This window comes from Pagrus pagrus (genome assembly GCF_965226575.1).
Source record: "Pagrus pagrus genome assembly, chromosome: 12".
Classification (NCBI taxonomy): Eukaryota; Metazoa; Chordata; class Actinopteri; order Spariformes; family Sparidae; genus Pagrus; species Pagrus pagrus.
Window position 1 is genome coordinate 16335224 of NC_140196.1, and position 17372 is coordinate 16352595.

The 17372-nt window shown below is 40.2% G+C and overlaps 1 protein-coding gene across 1 annotated transcript in view; it reads right to left on the reverse strand.

Annotated features, from left to right (window-relative positions):
* The window catches only part of LOC311267056 (rho GTPase-activating protein 29-like), a 33221-nt gene extending 16194 nt beyond the window's left edge, over nt 1–17027 (reverse strand). The window contains exons 1-3 of the mRNA XM_084369874.1: nt 16828–17027; nt 15583–15959; nt 2008–2151 (exon numbers count right to left, since the gene is read on the reverse strand). Of these exons, the coding sequence (XP_084226000.1) occupies nt 2008–2151; nt 15583–15868 (430 nt within the window). The 5' untranslated portion in view covers nt 15869–15959; nt 16828–17027. The remainder of the gene's footprint in view (nt 1–2007; nt 2152–15582; nt 15960–16827) is intronic.
* Between the last annotated feature and the right edge of the window lie 345 nt (nt 17028–17372).

Genomic DNA, 17372 nt, shown 5'->3' on the forward strand with positions numbered 1-17372 from the left:
AGGGAGGGAGGAGGATTTCTTTTTCCAGTAAATTCTGGCAGCTGTCCAAATGCCCCAGGTGTCATGACCAAACATCAAAGGGCAACAAGGATGAGGAGACGACACACTCTGAAGACACTGAGGTGCACAAGACCTGTTATCATCCAGACCTTTGAGTCCTGATCTCTGGCGTCTCACTGATTCATTCCTCTTTCAGCCTCTTCTTTTCAGTCCTCCTCTGGCTCCCTGACTGTGTCAGTATTGTGTTACCTACTGGCCATTAGGGACAGTCCAGCCACAGTGCTGTGATGTAAGGCACCCCCTTGTGGACAGGCACATTTCCAAGATTCCACTTGTTAACTAGATAACATGCAATTACTGCATTAACTGCATGAGTAATTGACTAGGCTTACCTTATGAAATAGGAATAATGGCTTGCTGCACTGCCGTACTGTACAGCAGAACCACCATTCTATTGGAGTTAAGGTGTTTGGGCATATTTTTGTGCATTTTTAGCATACAAAATAATAATAAGTATCTTGATAAAATTATTCTCTGAAAGAGAAAATGTCATCATACCCACAAATTAAGGTTCAATCTCGATTCAAAAGAGTTGGGGCGCTAATATAATAAATAAATACAACAGCATGTGATAAATTGTTTATCCTTTTAGACATGCTTAATTGAAAACAGTACAAAGACAACATATTTAATGTTTTACCTCATCAAGTCCATTGTAAAGCATATGCTGATCCTGAATTTGATGCCAACAACATTTCAAACAATCTGTGAAGAAGTTAGGCTTCACATTTATTTTACAATCTACAAATTTTGTCACTGTAATCTGTATGATCTGTGATTTTGTTGGTCTGTTCTGTACATGAGACATCTATTGCATGTTTATACATCCTCAAAAAGGGATCTCTGCTCTGTGGCTCTTCGTTAAGTTTCTTCCACTTTTTTTTTTTTACCAAACTACAAGGTTTTTTTAGGGAATTTTTCCTTCCTTGAATCGCTGGTTTAAAGACAGAGGGTCGTTCACTTTTATTTGTGCTAACATAGGGCAGAGCTTATTGTGGCATTTGAAAGTAATATGGCAGGGGTAACTGAACAAATGTGAAACTGAAAAACTGAATTGGCGCATCAAAACCTCTATTTTTCACTACTTTTTATGAATTTTAGGAAAGCCATTTACTATCATAAATGTTTTACTGGGTGTCTTAGAAACTGTCATCTTTAACCGTACTTTATAAATGTGTATAAATGACAGAAACCTTCAGTCATTAGTCATGGTGTAGTTTTTCAATCTCGTCACTGAAGTCACAGCCTGTTCTATCATTTAAGTCTCAACAATGCCAATAATTCCTTTGTCTGATCTAATACTGGATCTCTTTTGTTTCCTGTTTGCATTCTAAACATTGTCAAAGCACCACTCAGTGGACTGCAGATGCACACGTGTATTCTGAAGCATTCTTAAGGAGTAGGTCACAACTCAGGTTTTGAGATATGGCAGATGAGCCATCAGACAATCACACACCTCATGACATGCGTAAAAGAATGAAGAAACGTGGACGTGCCTGACTGACAAGCAGCCTGCCATGGGGCCTCCGCGGTCGCTGAAATATGGAATGCAAATTACAGCCATGTAGTCTCCACCGTACAGATTCTTGTGTGCAAGTCAAGTGAAGAAATACCCTTGCAGTGGATCACGTTTCTAGTAGACTGAACTCGTGAGCTGAGAATCCTTTTGTTTGTATTCATTAAGTAGACGGGAAATGGATCTGTTGCTGAAGGAATAATAACTTCTCATACTGTGACCTTTTAAAAACAAATCTCCAAGCCAACTCTAACCAAGCACAGAGCTATAAAACATTTCTGCAGGGTATTTCCCACACTGGTTTCAAGACTGACGTAGACCCTTTGCTTGAACCTGTAATGCAACAAGATATCTGAGCATCATCTGGCCACCTGTGTGTTATTACTTGTGCGTCTGTGTGCGTCCATGCATGCTAGTGAGTAATTACTGACCTTTGACCTTGGCAATGACCGTTCCAGCTGCTCCCAGGATGTCCACCGAGTTGAGGGTCTGGTGTTTGCCGATGACAGCCTTGAGGACGCGGAGTAACTCTGCCAAACGTTCCTGCACCACCTCCTGAAGTTCTTCCAGATTCTCTGGAAAAAGAAGAGGAGGCAAAAGTAGGTTAGGTCATGTAAGTAGCAAGACCCTGACAAGATTAACACAAGTTTTAAGAAATCCAAAACCCAACTACCATGCACAGTTTGCAATTACAAATTTTCATCCTCAGTAGTCAAAGTCACTACTATCACACCACATTTTGGTGTGATCCAATCACAAGTGGAGCATGAAGTACCAAGGAATCCAAGATGCACTGAGATCTGATCACTCAGACCACATTCAGAGATGGTCTGTGACACATGTGGCCACATTCTTTAGAAGTTTGCCTGCGAATGTGTCCTGGGCCACATGTAAGGACTGCCTACACAAATGACGTCCTCAGGGAGTAGGTGAAACACATTCCGATTTCCATTTGGTTCACTGTAATCCAAATTACGCGTTTAGGCTCTCTCATCTTCCAAGATAAGCATCAGATTTTTGTGAACGTACTGTCTGTTTCAACTCATTTCATCAGTGAATTTGAGCAATTGTGAGAGTTGCTGAGGGAGCACAAACTTATAGTTAACTTTACCAAAACAGTTACGGTAAATTCTTAATTGGTCTTGCTTTCTAGAAATTTGATTACTCTGTGCCAACATTTAGTAGCTTTTCGAACAAACTGTTTCAACTGATCAGACCAGCACTTTAATATCACAACAACTTACACAAATACAGTAAAAATGTGTTTTTCCCAACAACAACGTATTTGGTCTTTGAATACAGAAAGGTGTACATGTTTATCTGCATGTAGAGCGAGGAAATGAGATCCGATCACTCAAGACGCATGCCAGGTATGAAGTGCCTCTTTGAGTCACAGGTAAGCCAGTGATGAATTAATTCTTGGCATTCCTTTTGTCTTTGCCACACACATTATTTTGCAAGCATCATTTTCAAACAGTGAAACTTAACTGTCATCTTCTGTCTAATCCAGACAAATCCCCTCAGGGCAAAAAAATACAGTACATGTTCTGTTTTATCTGCATGCGTGGTTGTGCGCTCAGATTAAAAGTGTAAGACAGATGTGGTTGAGTGACAGTGACTAACACAGTTGTTGCTGCATAAAACTGCTGTGATGAAACTTGTTCTCTGTTCCTCCAGGCATGCAGTGACATTATGTGCACCGGAAGAGACATGTATCTATGTAAACAGGTCACACTGTCTCAGTCACGGTTATAACATTCCCAGACGGGTGAAGATGATGAATATAGAGATGATGACATGTTTTTTGTGCTTCTGTGGTCACAAGTGAGGTGGGGTCAATCAAACGTCCCAGTTGACACAAACACCACAGATTTTATCTGTGTAACAGCCATCTCTGAATTCTGGTAGAGTTAGGAGTGACAGCTAAATGTCATATTTATTTATTCAACTTTGTACTTCTTCAGAACTCGATAAATACAACTGTTGCCCAGAGTCTCTGTTTGTGTATGGTACAATGTGTTAACTGTGCCATTAAAAGGGCACTTTTACTACATAAGTTTGAAGAAATTCAATTTTAGAGGCAGTTATTGTGCAAGCATTCTTTCTCTGCAGCAATCGACACAGTGTGTGCGTCAAAAAAAATGTTGAGACGATCTTTTGTTTCCCTCTGTTAAGGGTGAGGTTTCAAAAGATGATACTTGAGGAGAAAAAGAATGTACAAAATGCATTCAGATTGCATCTCTCCCACTTTTTTACCAATCGTATCACATCCGTCACTCTGCTATGAATGGCATTCCTTGTCTATAGAGCCAGGCAAAGCAGTGAAGGGTGTAAAGCGCATTTATTTGTATTTATTTCACCAAAAAAAAAAGGCTACACTTCACAACTGTATATATTCCATGTATTAATTGCTCTACAACTTTACAGCACTTGTCAAATAAATGTGTCTTACAGACAATTAAGCTCCTGGGGCAAAATAAAAGCTGAAAAGAAAAGCAAGATGAATCTCTATCTAGACAACAGGAGAGGAAGGAGCCTGTGTCCCGCTCTGTTGCAGGCTAATCAGAGGAGGCTCTTCAAGTTGGCACCAGACAATAGGTGAGTTCATGTCTAACTCACTGTTTTGGAAGAAGCAGGGACACCGTCTGGAAACAGTAAAGTCATCTGTTTTTCATCAAGGCCCACCCCACCAGGCAGTAGGGTGAGATGAGAGACTGAATTTATTGGAACGTTCAAAGAAATTACAGAGGCTGAGAAAATAAGAGCCTGTGTGAGTCTGTGTGTGTTACCAATTGACTCCTCTCTGAGTCAAACACACACACACTAATTCAACTGGCTGGTGTAAAACATGGTAGAGGGGGCATAATCCGCAAGTGAGACATAAGCCCTGGCCATCTGTGACAGTATTTCACAAGAATGACCGGAGAGATGGACATTAATGTAGACACTAGACAAGAAAGGATTTTGACAAAGAATCACGGGGGAACTCTTGGAAGACTTGGAGACACTCTCAAAATGTATAGAGATTCAAGGACGCAAGTGCAGCATCAGGGACCATCTTGTTAATTAGAGGCTAACCAATCCCTGTCTGTAGCTACCACCCCCCAGGATTAGAGAAAAAGTATCCTATGGAGGAGGGAGGCTAACCTGCTCACCTGCCCCAAGGCGAGAGGTCCCTGACCCTGCAACACACACTTTAAAAGGTCCCCCTCCCTGTCAGCACTGACAATAGGCCTTCATTAAACACCCTTCCCTTCCGTTTAACCATCCTTCTCAGTTGTGGTCATCAGGGGGATTTTTGGCCAGCTCAGTGGCGTTTGAAGATTTTCTTATCAAAGACGTGTGGTTTGAGAACCAGTCCAAAAAAGGGTCCACACCTGAGAATTTCCACTGAGCAAGACACTGATCACTGCAATAATGTTGGTTAGGATCACACACTTCCCCTTCCTCTGAAAAGAACAGAATTTAATTAGACTAATCTGTTCAGCAGATAAGAGAAAGGGGTACAAATTGTGAGGAAATAACAATAGCTGTGATGTTGTGGCAACAAAGACAGAAGGATGTCCTTAGCCAATCTGCTGGACTGGAACGCCAGCCAATCAGGGTATTTTCCATTGGATTGGTATTGGCTGTATCTTTTGTTTACTGTCACCCACTGCCAGCTGTCAAAGATGCTCCACTGTGCAGAGTTAAAACACTGTAATGGAATGGCAAAGGCAAACAAACAGATAGCATTTTCAATTAATGATACACGCACTGGCAGCAAGCTTCACAGAACAAAGGCCATGTCGACACTGATGACAGCAGAGCTGCTTTGGGGGTTAAAAAACACTACCAGGCAGTATATTTCAAACGTCGAAACTTCTTTCCAAGTATGCCTCTAATAAAGGCCTACTGTGGGCTGATTATGCACTTTGTTGCTGTCAAAGTACTGAATTTTAATCAAGGACTCAGATCCAGGTCTAGGGGCAAATAATGGCATTAGAATTGTCCAAAAATGATTATGAAAGTTTTTTAGATTTAGAAACCTAGAGGCTGCAACAAACGATTATTTTCACTATCGAACAATCTGCACATTGTTTCTACATTAATCAATTAATCGTTTGGTCTATAAAATGTTGGATAACAGTAAAAAGAAAAGGTTCATCCCATTTCTCCAAGTTGGGATGTCTTTAAAGTCCAAAGTCCAATGATATTAGATGGAGAAAAGGATTTCATCAGCATTTTCTGCTATTTCTGTGTGGAAAATTACCATAATTTATCAATTATCAGCTAACAACTAATTGATGCAGCTCTAATTCAAAGATGACAAAAAAACATAATGTAAATAACCTTTTTGTCAAATACAAGTGTGTGAACATGTCTTAACCTCCACAATGTGCATGGTTGTCAATACAGTCTGTGTGCAATTAGGCTACTTAGATCATTATTAATTCCTCACCTTAAAAGTCCAGATTTAAAATTTTAAACAAAAGAATTCAATTTTAACATCAGAAATGAGAACAAAGTTATCAAAACAAGGTCAAATTTTGTGTGACAGCTCATACTGATCCCCACCATTGTTGCCCTTTGAATTGTGTGAGTGGATCTGTGCTCATTACAGCGTGAGACAGCTGAGAGAAAGCTGGTAAAAATCAGTGGTGAGTGGTTTTGTCACAACAATGGCATCAAAAAGCGCACTGGAAATTTGCAGCCGATTGTGGGGGGCCATGCCATTGTTTTGGTAAAGATAACAGCGCTGAGGCATTGAGCTGGGCCATATTGTTTAAAGCAGGACCCCCTGCAAACGCCAACGCAGTTCAAGGCTGCCTGGTCTTTCTTTACAGTGGTGGGATGAGCTGGTGTCCCAGCCACGCTTCACGCTCGATCTGCTTCATTTATTTCCTACAAGCTCAAGATCTCCCTCCTGTTTATGCAGTTTCGAGTAGTTTGAAACCTTGAGACTGCCATGTAATAATACACAATATACAAAAAATTACTTTTTCAATTTTAAATATACATTTTTCTACTGCTCAGTATGGTCAACAAATTGACAGAAAAATGTGGACCTTCATGTCTCAACGTGTGGCATTTTTAAGTAAACTAGAGCTGCAACTAACAATTTACCTGTGGATTTTTTCTTGATTACCTGATAAATTATTTGGTCCATAAAATATCAGAAAATGGTGACTATCGCCAATCAGTTTAACCTAAAGCCCTAAGATGACATCCTCAAACATTTTGTCCACAACCCAAAGACATTCAGTTTACTGTCATGGAGGAGTAAGAAAACTAGAAAATATTCACATCTAAGGAGTTGAAATCTGGACATTTTTTCTTAAAAAAATTACTCAAAATGATCGTTCAATTATTCAAATAGTTTGGGATTAATTAAATAATTGATGAATTGTTGTAACCATAAAATTAAGTATGTATAAATGAATCTCTCATGCTCTTTAAATAACAGCAATGGTTTTGCAGTTTCTCCGAATCCATCAATATCTAGCCCCGAGACCAGTTTTCACTGGAAAGGAAGGGTTGTCAACAAAAACTTCTTAAACCACTCATCCAGAATAATGCACTTATCTGCTGTCAATCTGCATGCTGAGCATGTTGCAAAATTTTTTTGTAAATATTGCTAAATACTCATGTTTGGAGTATCACTGTTAAGCAGGTTTAAGTAGTTACTCAACTTTAACCCTATATAGTGGCTCAAACATTTGCCTTTAAAATGAATGTCTCCCCATATATTGTTGTGTGTGGGGGTCCCATTGTGTCTAACAAAGCTCATTGTGTGTCTGGTGCAGAGACTGACCAATCTAATCCAAATCTTCAGGTGGCCTGACAGAGGTTACAGCCTCCGCTCCCCCCACTGATAACAACATGCAATCAACTGGCCTGTCTGGACACGCGATCTGCTCGACATAAAACAAGCCTCGGCAGCTCTGGTGACACAGTGCTGCTTGGGAAACAGCCGCAGGGCTTTACTGAAAGGCCAGGGAGGCCATGTTTCTCCATCAGCATCCCTCCTCCTCCTCCTCTTGTCCTGAAGGAGGGAGGGTGACGGATTTACACCCGCAGCAGCAGGCGATTTTCAGGTTTTCTTTTAGATGTGTATCCGTCTATCTCATTCCAGGATGGTGACACATTGCTCTCTGTGATGACTAAGTCATCACCCAAATGTTCCCCTCCAAGTGGAAGCAGCCACTTTTTGTCCTTCCCACAGATAAACCTGGACACAGTCATCCAAGTCTCTTTGATCACAAATCACAAGTCCAAAAAACATGAAATACTCACAGTATCAAACTCCGCTCGCATTGCTGAGCTGCCTGCAACCTGATCTGCGACAGGTGGAATTGTTTGGTCAGGATTCCATCTCCAAACACTAATTTCCCCCCCTGTCCAAACAAACGCAGCATTGCTGGGTGCCTCTCCGTCTTTCCCATGCCTTGTTTGGAGACAGAGCGGGCCTCAGACATCGCACAGACAGTAAACAGCAGGCACTCCATAAACAGCTACCTGCCCTATTAGTGAGCTGCACTCTGTGAGGTCTGGGCCTCACACTCAGGCTTCTTTAACACTTCAGTACGGCAGGTGCACAACAAGACTGCATTCTTGAATCAACACACAGCACATCAGATAAACAGGGAGGTGAGACAAAGCTCAAAAGGGAAACAGGAAATAAAAGCTTGTACACATTTAACCACTGCTCAAAGATTCCAGTCCAAACCATAATTTTAGACATTAAGAAACAAATTAACTTCTAATTCTCATTTTAGTCTCATTAACACCCTCCAGCATCTGGCTTTTGTCTTCAGTAGAAAAGGGTAAAATCAGCTTTCAACCCAGGGTCAAATGACTCTACTTAGCTCCAGCTTCGATCAGCAGTGATGGAAACGTAGCACCCAGATGGTGACACTAATGCTCGCCACTTTTCCAGTGTGACGATATGAAGTTCAGGACGTTGGTACGGAAATAGTTTTATATCCGTTTTCCATTCAGGAAGCACTCAAACATTAATAAATCTTCCTAGACTTTGAAAGAGAGACTAAAGTAAAAGGTATAAAAAAATTAACGATCATAACATTGTTACTGGTTTCCTCTTTTCTGGCGAGTACAATTAGAGGGAAAAAATGTATTTCACAATTAATCAAATTGTCTATAGAATGCCAAGGTGATGCTTCAATGGTTTGTTTTATCCAACAAACAAACTGTAAGCCCAAAATATAAAAAAATATAAAAAAAAGAAACAACAAATCATTATCCCATTTCAGAAGCAGGCAGCAGACAATGCCAACACAATTTAAATTGACTCAGATCATTTAATGAATCACTTCAGTTCTAACTGTGATGTTGTAATGCCAGTTTTATTCCATCCAGTTCTCAGATGTCAAATATGCATCTAGGGATGACTTCACCTTGAGAAGTTGGTAGCACAATGCTTTGCGAGTGAATTTCCACCTATGCAAATGAATAATGTCACTTCAGTGTGTTGGAAACTACTGTGTTGGGTAAGAGAAAATGACTAATTCTTTCAGACGTTGGAAACAAGGAATCTAAGAATTTGTTGGAACAGGCAGAATTGTGTTTTTGTTTTTGTTTCCCCTGATTCAGTTGAGCAAACATAACATCAGCTGTTTCTTTGGTACTCTAAAAAAACAACAGCCTGCCTCACAAGCCGCCTCTCTGTGCAGGCCTGATCCACAGCTGTAAATTTCAGCAGGTCTGCCCAATCACCAGCGGTGACGTCCCCCTGCTAGCAGGAGCTCCACTGGCCAATCCACCCCTCGCCATGACCAATCTCCTACACAAACATCCACAGCCCATAACCATAAATCCCACCCCAGGAAACACACCCCAACCACAAGCTTGCACAAAAACATCCTTCAGCATCACAGGGGAAAGTTACTGCCCAACAAATCTCTCCTTTCTTCCTCCTAAGAGCAGCAGGCCATTAAACCATTATGTGTTAGAATTTGGCTTTTTTTGCGATTGAAGGCACCAGCCACAAGTGTCCACTTCAGTTGGCACAGGGGCACTTGTATGAGAAGCAGAGATATGTGTGGTAGCTTTTGCTGGATGTGTTTTATAAGAGACTGGTGGTGGCTTTCATGGCCAGTAAACAGGGTTTTAAACTGGTTAACATGTGAAAACTAGGCCTCATTCAACAAGGAATGTAATGTAAGTATTTGCTCTGATAAGCCTACAAATCATAGATTTTATTCTTTTTTAATTGACACCGCAAAAATTAACATTTCTAGTCATATAACTTCAATACAAACCTCTTTGAGCAGAAAGAAAAACAAGTCCATGAGTAAACAACTTTGTTACGCTCAGTGGAAAGGTAAACATGTCACTGTGAGACACACACAACGCTGTCTGAAGATCTGATCAAATACGGCTCTAAAAATACAAGAAAAACTCTGTCCTTCTGATAACAACAGAGGTACAGACTGGCACTGAGAAACACAGAACAATGCAGTTTAACTGGACTACAGCCAGATCTTATCAGAGTGTCTTGATGACAGCCAGTTTTTATAATGAAACAAAGACTTGTGAGTCAGCAAGACATGTTCCTCCTCAATTACAGACAGTAAATGCCTCTTCTCATGCAGCACTTCGCTGTGTGAAGCATATTTTCTGCAGCATAGTGGGAGTGTTCCAGAGTTTATCTGTGGTAAATATAAATGCGCCTTTAACCTCATGCTTCTCAACTATGCATGAGATGTTTGTTCTACCCTGAAGTTTAAAAGAGCTGGTGTGAAACACTTCCGTTTCTCTGTTCAACCTGAGGCTAAAAGGCTAAAATAAGGCACCCAAACTCTCTGAAACAGAGAAACCTTCAAGGAAAAAGAATTTCAGACATCATTCAGTTCTGTTGTAACAAGAGTCATTTAAAGCTAAAACCTCATCCTGTTCAACATTGTTGGCCTATCCATAACTTCCACCACACATTTCTCAACACACATTCCTCAACTTTTTTTGGCTTGATAAAGAAGGAAATGTTTTGTTTCAGCACATTGGGGAAAAAGTGAAATTTAGAGTTGTTCTGTCCCTGTGTGTCTACCGAAAAGCAAAACAAGGATGTAAAATGATGAAGAAACATGTTTCTCTTTCAAAACAAGGATGCAAAAATGATGAAGAAACACGTTTCTCTATCAAAACAATGATGTAAAAATGATGAAGAAACACGTTTCTCTATCAAAACAAGGATGTAAAAATGAAGAAACTTGTTTTGCCAAAATATATGAGCTTGTGTTTCAGTGGCATTTTGTAAAATGAGACTTTATAGTTTAAAGTGAAAGATCAATTTCTTCATACAATTCTGAAGCACACATACACACAGTTGGTTTATGTACATAAACATATTGCCATGTTTTATCTGTCACAAGGGCTGCAACTGTGCCCCAGAGATATTCCCCTTTGATTCCATAAAAGAGGTATAATTCTTTCACTTTTCCTGACCTCAAATGTTCAAATGAAAGACAACCTTGACCATCTAGCATCTTGTGACTCTTTTATTTGTGACCACAAATCAAATATGGATTATTTTAAGGAGAGTTTTCATAGTCAATCTGCCTCACACCTACCATTAGTCTATTGAAGGCACTATAGCTACAAGTGAACATTTGTTCTAAAGGAATGCAGAGTATGCAGGAGAGTTGGGGGATGGGAGGGGGACAGCAGCCCGGCTGTGTGTGGAGGAGTCCTTTTCATCCCGATTAAAACCATTAACCAAGCTGTCTTCTGCAAGGAAATGCAGACTCAAATAAAAATTCCAGAATTAAGAAAATATCCTGCATTTATTTATTTCATTCTATTGGCCCTGAAAAGTTGTACAATTTCTATTAAATGCTTTCAAGGTTGACAATCAGAGGAATTTAAGCCAAGCTGTGTATAACTTGAGTTAAAAGCAAAAGAAATATTCCAGCAGAAGATAGTTCCACTTTGCTGTTCACAACAACTGCATATTTATCACAGACTAATCCACTGCACCATAATATGATTGTGTTTTTTAAAAGTGGACATTTATGGGAACTGGAAAATGTTTAGGGTTCATTTTGTGACATCAAGTTGAGCACTAGTAGTTAAAGTCCTGCTGTTTTCAGTGTTTTCCTTAAGTTTGTGGAAGATGGGTCCTTCCCCTAAAAAACTTTGTAAATTTTTAGATTTAAAAAAATCGAAATTTACATAATTTTGGACCATTACTATCACCATATCTGTGAACAAAAAGAGAGCTTATATCAAATAAACAACACCCGAAAAAGCTCCAACTTGCTAAAGAAGTCTACTTGGGACCAACTGTAACCATTAGATTTGGGAAACGTCATTTAGTTAAAGGTTTGGTTGTTTAGCTAGGCCTTATAATAGCAAGGAAACCCCTGACTGTCTCCCACTTCCTTTCAAAACAATAATGATGAATTATGCTTGACTACCTGGCATGTAAGCAACTTATTTACAATTTTGGGTTAAATTAAGTCAAGCGATAAGGTTAAGCGATCAAATGCAATTTTGTGTTTGATGCAGAGCGGTGAGAGGTTAAAGTTGGGGATGGGGACAGCAGTCACCTACTTAGTCAAAACTCATGCAGCCTCACATTCCTTACTAGGGTTACATTCTTCGACAGCTTGACTATTGTTGGGCAACAATTCTTGCAAGCGCTGTGACAAAGGGCCCAGTTATGAGAGAAAGTGTAAATCTACACCACGATCTGACCCTGGGGAATCTATAGGTGTGAAGTTGTAGGCGTGAGTGTCGTGGGTCGAGTTGACTCAAGCTTACGGTCACGGATGGAGTTCCCATGTGGGTTTATGACAACCAAACATGCTGTGTGCATATGCCTCCCAGCTAATGACTGGCGGGTGCCCTGAGAGGAAAAATAAACACCTTCCAAGTATTCTCTGCATAAGGAGCTGAATCAAACCTGCCTCTCTGCGATGATAATACGAACCAGCCAGTTCACAACGGGGTGCATGTCTTTCATAAAAAAAAAAAAAAAAAAAGCATTGTGTCAGTTTCACACAGTACTCCAGTGACAGAAATATGAAAAGAATAACACGAGAGCTGGCATGCGCCCCGCTAACCTCCTCCCCACTTCCTCCACGACCTTGTTGCTGCAATTTCCCTCAACCACATGGAGACCTGTTGTTGCTGTCAGGCTGTTTCTCTTTTCAAACAAAAAGCTAACACATGCTGCTAATCACACACCAGTGACACTAAGGGCAGAGAGATAGCAAAGTATAACACTGCCTTAAATCATTTTAGCAATATTTCTTATAAGAAATACAGTTTACATCACACAGTTATGTGAAAAATACTGCTTATTCGGGAAAATTAAATACAAATTCTTAAATTAAACATGATTGTTATTACTAAACATTTGATATTTCTACTTAAATATAATTTAACAAAGAGGAAGCATTGTTTATCCAAGTTAAATTAGATTTTAGATGGATAATACCGCAATACTGTGGTATCATAATAGATATTGCTTTAAACTCACAGGGCAGATGAGATAAATTAAACATTATTCTTGGTCATCTAATGTGCTTTAACAAAAACAGAGACACAGCCTGATTTAAATCAATAGAAAACAGTCGAAAACAGACCATTAACTGTTCCTTTTTCTAGACTGTGTAACCTCCCTGCCTCCTTATACAAAAACAGCCAAGTCATTAATCCATCCAATTATGGATGTCAGCACTTAAACATAATGAACGAGATGTAGAAATACTGCTATAGGCTAAGATTATCAAATCACCATTATGTAGAAATCCATTAGATACCACAGACCAAAAAAAGTTGGTAGTTCTCTATAAAAAGCTTAATGACAAAAACATTTAAGTTATAAATACAGACATAAAGAAATATTTTCTATATGGCTATAAAGACCTACTGTATGTCTTTAAACATGGAGTTTACGTGAACCAGGTCATATAAAACTTCTTGCAAAAGAAAAACATTTAAATGTAAATATGAGTGGCAGGATTTCTCATGATGTACAGTATATGGACTCCAACACTGTCAGCATCTAAATGATGACATATGTCTCGTTTCCATGCTTGCTAGCTTTAAAAGAATTTTGCTGCTTCACTTTGGTTTGTCGCTATTGGCAGACTGAGATCACATTGTGTTTGTAAAGCTAGGAGGATTTAAACTGTGACCATCTTCCACCTTCTGTTACCACTAATGAAAATGACTCAATGTTTACTTCTGACTGGATAGAGAACCATATAATAGTAGGAGCATCTTGCATGAGTTGTCTCCAGACCACTTGTGTCACTGTCTCCGAGAAAAGAAAATCAAAAATAAACCACTAATCCAAACGGCGAATAGCTGAATGACATTATAGGGTCACATGGTATGATTTCATACCCACCTGCTGAATAAGAGCCGTTGTGAACTGGGAGGCAAATATCCCAAATGTTTTTGAGATGGCTCAGAGCAACACTCAGCATGATGCAAGCCAAGGCTCACTCACAGGGGCCTCACTCCTCCAGCCAGAGGAATGGCTAAACAACTCACTCCCACTGCCAGACCTGCAGTTGGACCCCAGTATGTGTGAGGGATAGTTTGTGTGTAGGTATGTGTGTTTTCGCAGAACAGTAGGAGTAGTAGTAGTTGCAAAAGTGGCAGTCTCACATTGTTGATTCCATAAAGGCAAATGCAGTGAAACAACCAGAGTAAAATGGACACCAACAAGCAAAATAAGAGGTCTGCCCACAAAGAAAAGATAGAATATATTGCTATTATACAATAAATATACGAAATATAGAGATCTTGATGTATTAACTGGACAAACCAAGCAATTTCCTAATGTCACGTTGGGCTCTGGGTACTTGAGATCCTATTATTCCCATATTTTTTGACAATTTCTCAAGCAAATGTTTAATTAATAAAAAAAATAAACAGATTAACTGATAAGAAAAATATTTTAGCATACAGTAAGCTACTGTGTTCCTGTAAAGGCTATTAAAAACACTACATGGGTGTTTGTGTGGGTTGAGTGTTTGTGTGTGTCTGCAAACAAGAGCAAAGCCATCAAAACCAAGTGCGAAAAACTGAAAGAAAGTACGTAACCTGTGCCTGCCGTGCTTCTGTGTGTGTAGTGGTGTGTGGGTGTGCGAAGTTATTAACACACAACACTGCAAGTGCTCCGACACGTTAGCAGTGAGGCTGTTATCACACTATAAACTGACACTCCACAGGTGGTTCTGGGTGTCTAATGATGGCTAACTCTTGGCTTTAGTTATTTATCTATAACATTAAAACAGCACACAGAGCCTCCCGGACATTTAATCCTAAACACTTGGGTGATGGCACAGAAGGCGTCAAAGCAGAACAGGGACAGTGTCAGATATACAGTCCCACCTATGAGTCAAAGAAATGTGCTCACTGTTTAAAGAGCTGTAGGTGTGTTTACACGTAAGTAATTGCGATTCCTGTGGACAAATGGCCAAACAAAGACGACATGACACCTCGTCAATACAATCCCAATGTATCTGCAGTGGAATTTGCTGGCAGAGAACTTTAGTTATCTATAGCATAGCATCACTGGTAAACATCAGGTTTTAATGTCTGTACCTCAGTCCAAAGAGCAAGGGTTCCTTTCTAGACAAATAATCTGCAATTACACAATGAGAAATCTTTTACAGAGGAGACAGAGACATGTTCTCTGCAGACAGTAGCCTTTTCAGACTAGAATGCAATGAATGCAGCTAAGTGGAAACATTTTCTTGATCTTATGAAGCTGTGGATGTTGCTCTTTCAATCACCTGGGGGTTTGTCAAAAGTACTTCTGGGATGTCTAAGAAATTACAACTTTCATAGAAGTGGGAGACTGGAAAGCAACAGACACTATCAGAATATGACGCATAGATTGCACTGAACACAACACTGATTGTGTCTGACAAGTATCCGAAGATTGATTTTCTTTCTTCAACTATGTCATTTTACGATCTTCCACTTCACTGACCTCCACAGCTCCTGCACAAACACCTCCGCATTCCAGCTCCCCCTGAACTCACCATTACACTGGAAAGCCTCCTTGAGGTTGAGCAACACGTCAGCGAACCACCGGACATCATTCACCAGCTGCATCACATACTCCGGGTCCACTCCTGGTGCCCCCACCAGGTGAGACGTCAGCCCCATGCTGCTTAGAGGATTGGAGTTCTTGGAGCTTCGACCCATATCCCAAGTCTTGGTGGATCCAGCCGACAGAGATCCTGTGTGGGGCTTGGAATGGTGTCGTGGCAGACCCTGGGTTTGCTTGGTCCCACCGCCACCACTGCTGCTGCTCTTCCGTAGCATCCCAGCAGCCACTCCAGCTGCCACCCTTTACAGGGGGTACAGCAGGCCAGCTAGCCCCTGAATTCACCAAGCTGCCCTGGTCCCTGGATGGCTGAAAGATAGAGAAAGATGGGTGACAATGATGTGTGTGGTCTCCTCTTCAAACCCATTAATCTACTTCAAAGTTGTAACTGAATTATTAAAGACCTGTTACGCATGTACAACAAAACTTAGGATCCAACACGTACACTCTAAAGTCAAATAAACAGTACATCACTTTGTCCTGGAAATACACAACTCAAGGTTAGGGATGTTGAGATATTTTAGTATTTCATTTGATTGTATATTCTGTGACATATCTGAATTTTTATTTTGTGGATATTTCTGGTCCCTAAAACAAATGCAACACATTTAATTTGACATCTTATGCATATCCATGCACACGAATATATCCCAATAACCCTAACTCATTTTGAATAGAGTAATCGCCTCACCATTACTGCAGTTATTCATCTGTCTTTTGAATGATATTTTCATCGAAACTAGATGTTTTTTGATGGTCCTTTTTGTCTCCCATGAAAGTCCTTAAATGTCTTGAAATGTTTAACTTTTAGTGCCACAATTAGATTTACTGTGTATTTCGGACGTTAACGTCTACTTCAATGGCTGTTAACGCTGTTAACGTTCGCTAGCTTGTTTGTAAAATACCGACATCTGCCAACTAACATAAAAGCACTCCCACACATTGATATAAACACTTTTTAAGAGGAAAAACAAAGTACAATCACGGTAAGTGATGAGAAAACGCTAACAACATCGAAAACATCACGGCTTCAACACTTCTTTTTTCCGGGCAGTTTACAATGAGAAGTGATGCTGCTGCTGCTGCCCCGGTTAAAAAGAAGAAGAAAAAAAAACACAGTCGACCCGGGTCATAAACTGCTTTGCTGGCAAAGCCAAAAAACGCTACTTAAACTCACCTGCTCGGCAGTTTACGGACATAATGGCCACGATATCCAAGCAAAACTTTGCTCAATGTAGCCTGGAAAAACCCCAGAGCATTTCCGTTAGAGAAAGAAAACTCCAGCAGAGGCAGAGAGTCGTCTGCTTTGAGTCACTGTACATCGAAACGTAGCCCACAATCAGCAGCTCTCAGGTCAATCGTAATTTACTAGTCGGTTTGTCACATGACGCCGCCGGCGCGATCTGATTGGACAGATCCTCCCAGCGGAACGGAACCTCTGATGCCTTCACGTGCCGGCGGACGTTTAGGTTAACCGTTTGAACTGAAGAAGCTTAACATGAATTTGTCGAGAGAATGTGATTAATTTTTATCGAGCACATGTTAAATTTACTTCGAAGTTGTAATTTTTGTCAACTTATCTTAATGCCTCGCCTGAAAACCTTGTAACCCTTAAGATGCCAGATATGATATTATCATACCATGTAAACAGAAACTGAAATGTTCGATTACCCCTGAATGTCCTGAATTTATATGTTGTTTTTTTTATTGAACGATTGAAAA